Source organism: Ceratosolen solmsi, unplaced genomic scaffold (assembly GCF_000503995.2).
Source record: "Ceratosolen solmsi marchali unplaced genomic scaffold, CerSol_1.0 scaffold4, whole genome shotgun sequence".
Lineage (NCBI taxonomy): Eukaryota > Metazoa > Arthropoda > Insecta > Hymenoptera > Agaonidae > Ceratosolen > Ceratosolen solmsi.
This window is the reverse complement of record NW_011948449.1, coordinates 970741-974468: the sequence shown is the minus strand read 5'-3', so window position 1 is coordinate 974468 and position 3728 is coordinate 970741. Positions and strand designations below refer to the sequence as shown.

General features: G+C 27.0%; 1 protein-coding gene across 1 annotated transcript; it reads right to left on the bottom strand.

Moving 5' to 3' along the window:
• Positions 1 to 951: 951 nt before the first annotated feature.
• LOC105366496 (uncharacterized) lies at positions 952 to 3728 on the bottom strand. The gene is made up of 4 exons (XM_011504954.1): positions 3491 to 3728; positions 3099 to 3422; positions 2135 to 2519; positions 952 to 1112 (listed from the first exon to the last, which is right to left on the bottom strand). The coding sequence occupies exons 1-4, from the start codon at positions 3726 to 3728 to the stop codon at positions 998 to 1000; spliced, it is 1062 nt and encodes a 353-aa protein (XP_011503256.1). The 3' UTR covers positions 952 to 997.

Sequence of the window (3728 nt, the reverse complement as noted above, 5' to 3'; positions counted from 1 at the left end):
TTTTTCATGGTTTTACTTAAGTTTATGACAGTAAAAATAAAAATCTTATATAATATATCGAAAATAAAAAGATAAAATTATACATTTTCTAATTATCACTAAATTTTTATTTCAATTTAATTTAATTTAAACAAATTAAAATATAGGAAAATTATATCACGATCAAATATTTTATGAAACTTAAGAATTTAAAGTTTTTCCACATATTTAAAAAAATAAACAAATAAATTAAAAGACTCAATAAATAAATACCTAAATCTTATTTTATAAATCAAATAAATACTCGATGAATCACTTAATTTGACTATGTATTAAACAGAAGCATATGAAAAAATACGGAATGTAGATTATTCATATCACAAATTCAGAAAATAATAAATCCAACCCACCGTGAATACCAAATAGACTAACTTTGCTGCCATTGATTGCTTCACATATTTATAGTTCATTCTATGTTGTATGGTGTTTATTTACAAATTCAAAATTACTAGTATAAACAGACCATCCAAAAGCTAACTAAATATTCACATTGTATCTTATGAATATTTATATTTTTCAAATTTTACTTCTTCTGAAGTAAGCTGTATTTGATCAATACAATTATAAATAAGAACCTACGTTTATTTAAGACGTAATTTATAGTTAAATTATTAAATTTAATATTTTTTTATCGTTTTATATGGTTGTACAGAAAATACTTTTAATATAAATTACGATTTCTTTAAAAATATCAATGAGTGAATAAATAATATTTTTAAATAATGAACAATCGAGAAAAATTCACGATGCATGCAAGTTAGAACAGCAAATGAGGTCTCATATTATCCGAGTTAAAAAATGTTAACAATAAATCATTCTTTTTTTTTTAATTTATTTTTATAACTTCCGTTTAACATAAAATAAATGCTCACTTTGTCACATAATAAATAAATCTCATAACAAAAACATAGATATCAATTCTTTTTTTGAATTTTAATTTCTAGAATATAGATTATCGTCAGCCATAATCCGTCGAGCAATCAGCATCGTCTTTTTTGCGAAATGGATTTCCGGTTTTATCGTTTGGAAACCACTTATCGCTTTCGAACTTTTGGATATAATATACTTTGTACCTGCAAAATTAAAAATCTGTTTAATTATAATATCAAAAACAGATTTGATGTTTCAACGACAATTATATAAATATTATTTTAAGATATATGCAATAGTAAGTTATGTTAATAAAGAATAAACAAAGCTAATGTAATGAATATGTGAAAATAACAGGTTATAGAAAAGAATATAATAATAAATAAACATTAATATTGTTATTTATTTTTAAATAATTAAAACAAATCGAATTATTAAAATATAAATATCGTCAAACAAATGAACTTGCAAAGTAGTATAAAGTAGTATACATATCTAATGTAGTATACATATTGATTAGTGAGAAAAATATTGTGTAAATATATATGCGCAAGCGTATAATTTCTATAAATTTATGTAGTAATGTAGTAGTTTTGTTTGTTTCTCAACAATCAGTAAAACATTACTTATTATTTAATCATACATTACTTATTATTTAATCATACAATATATTAAAAATAAATATATTAAAATATAGAAATTAGTATAGTTTATTATTTCATCTCTAAAAAGATTCTGAAACATTCTTGTATTCAAGTTATATTAGAATATTATAGGAAGATTATAAATCAATAAATGATGAAAATCAATTTTTTAAATGTAATTTGCTAAAATATATTATATATTTTACTAAAATTAAAAATATTAACAGAAATATAAATAACAGATTAGCGTATGTTTCCTTTGTTTTAGTAAATATAGGAGCATTCGATACTCTTCTTTTAGCTACTAGAATTATACAACAGGATTAATAATAAAGTCTATCTTCAATTCAAGACTTCACACTTACGTCACGAAATACAAAAAAAGCAATACTTTATATCCTGTATTCATAATAAATTAAAGTTTTAGATTAACCTCCTATGATGACCACGCAGAAAGTTGACGCACGCATGTACACACATACAATTTTCAATTTTGTGTGTAAAATTTTTGTGTCAAATTGGTCTGAGAGGTTGTTTTGCATATGGTTTTGTATTTTAATATTAAAGCCTTTCAAACATACCTGAAACCTTTACTTGCACTACCCCTGACCTGACAGTCAATGTTCGACCAGGTCTTAAAAAGGGTCAAGGGTGAACCCCTTTGACCCTCAGGTGGGTAGATAAGCATTCGTTTGAGAGCTGCCCTCTTGAATCCGTCGCGTGGTTTCATTACCCGAGGCTTCGGAGATATTTCGATGTTTACTGCTGAGGAAGAGCATACACTTGAATTCAGAGACATACGATTGAGGACCTGCTCGAGGTCTTCGTCGACGTTCGTACCCAAGGATGAACCGGAGGAAAGATTACGATGCGATTTTAACTTGGTTGACTTCCTTCTTAACTGCTGCTTCAACACCGATTCAGTGAAAGGATGCAAAGGACTGCTCATTGCTGTTATTTCATGAATTTACTTGATACAAAAAAAAGTGCAATTAAGGATAATTAAAGCGTGATGTAAAATCCTGATCGATGCTACATTTTTTTTTGTTGGGAATTCAATAGTTGTACTTTGTTAATGTTATCATATGCTATGACATTTCATGCAATATTAGAATACATGTAATTCGGTTAGTTTTAACTATACAACGTGTAAATTACAATTGTTATTGCATTATAAATTTAATGTTAATAAACAAAAATATATAAGAAATGTAATTTGAATATAAAATTACAGCTTATGCCATTACGTACAAAACTGTTTATTTAATGCAGACATTTAACATACCGAATAACATCGTGTAAAACTATGTTTATGTTAATGTTTATGTTAAAAATAATTTTTTCTATATTAGACATTATAGTAATAAAATATTTTCAAAGTTTAACATAATTATCTTGACATTTGTTAAAATATTTACCAAATGAATAATCAATTTGAGAGAAGCACGTAAATGAATGTTTTTGTAATTAGTTTTTGTAATTAATTTTAAATAAAAAGTTGTTTTTCAATTAAAAGTTAAAAGAATCTTAACAATATATTCTTACAAGCAACAATGTTTTGGCATTTGATAGGCTGTCTTGTACTCTGTAACACATCGTTCTTGAGTTTCTTCGTAACATACTTCCTAATAATTGGTGATCGCCTAAACGAAAGCGCCTTCTCAAATGGTTCATCGGGACTATTTAATGCACTCTTCTTCCAGATACGCTTGGATTCGCACAGTTCCTTGTTTATAGTACTTGAACTCTCATTTAATAAATTATACTGCGATGGTTCATAGTAACTCGAGGAATTAGAAAATTGAGGTGAAACTTGCTGGTGAAACCGTTCATCATAGAAATTAACCCGCTTCTCCAGGCCGTTATTCTCTGTCACGCAAATCGAACCAGTTAAGCTATAGGTTTTAAAATCGATTTTATTATTTTACTTTTATTACTGCCGATAGATTTTAGACAGGAAGTCGGTGATGGTAAGTCAGAATACTGCTTTCGTCGTTTGAAATTTTGAATGATTGCACTCGAACGGAATAGAGCCTCACGATCACTCGATTGTGCAAGTGGACTACTCGCTATATCGCGTTTAACCCATTCATTTCTCTCATTATTCAACGATGAATAATTCCACGAACAGTTCTTACATATTCTATTGCAAAAGGGGTAAGTAAATAAAGTCAT

Excerpts from the sequence above, each read along its gene's own strand:
- LOC105366496 (XM_011504954.1), bottom strand. The coding sequence starts at position 3,728 with ATGACTTTATTTACTTACCCCTTTTGCAATAGAATATGTAAGAACTGT. Across the intron at positions 2,520-3,098 it reads ATGCCAAAACATTGTTGCTT|TTCATGAAATAACAGCAATG; the intron begins GTAAGAATATAT and ends GTATCAAGTAAA. Across the intron at positions 1,113-2,134 it reads AGTGCAAGTAAAGGTTTCAG|GTACAAAGTATATTATATCC; the intron begins GTATGTTTGAAA and ends TTAATTTTGCAG.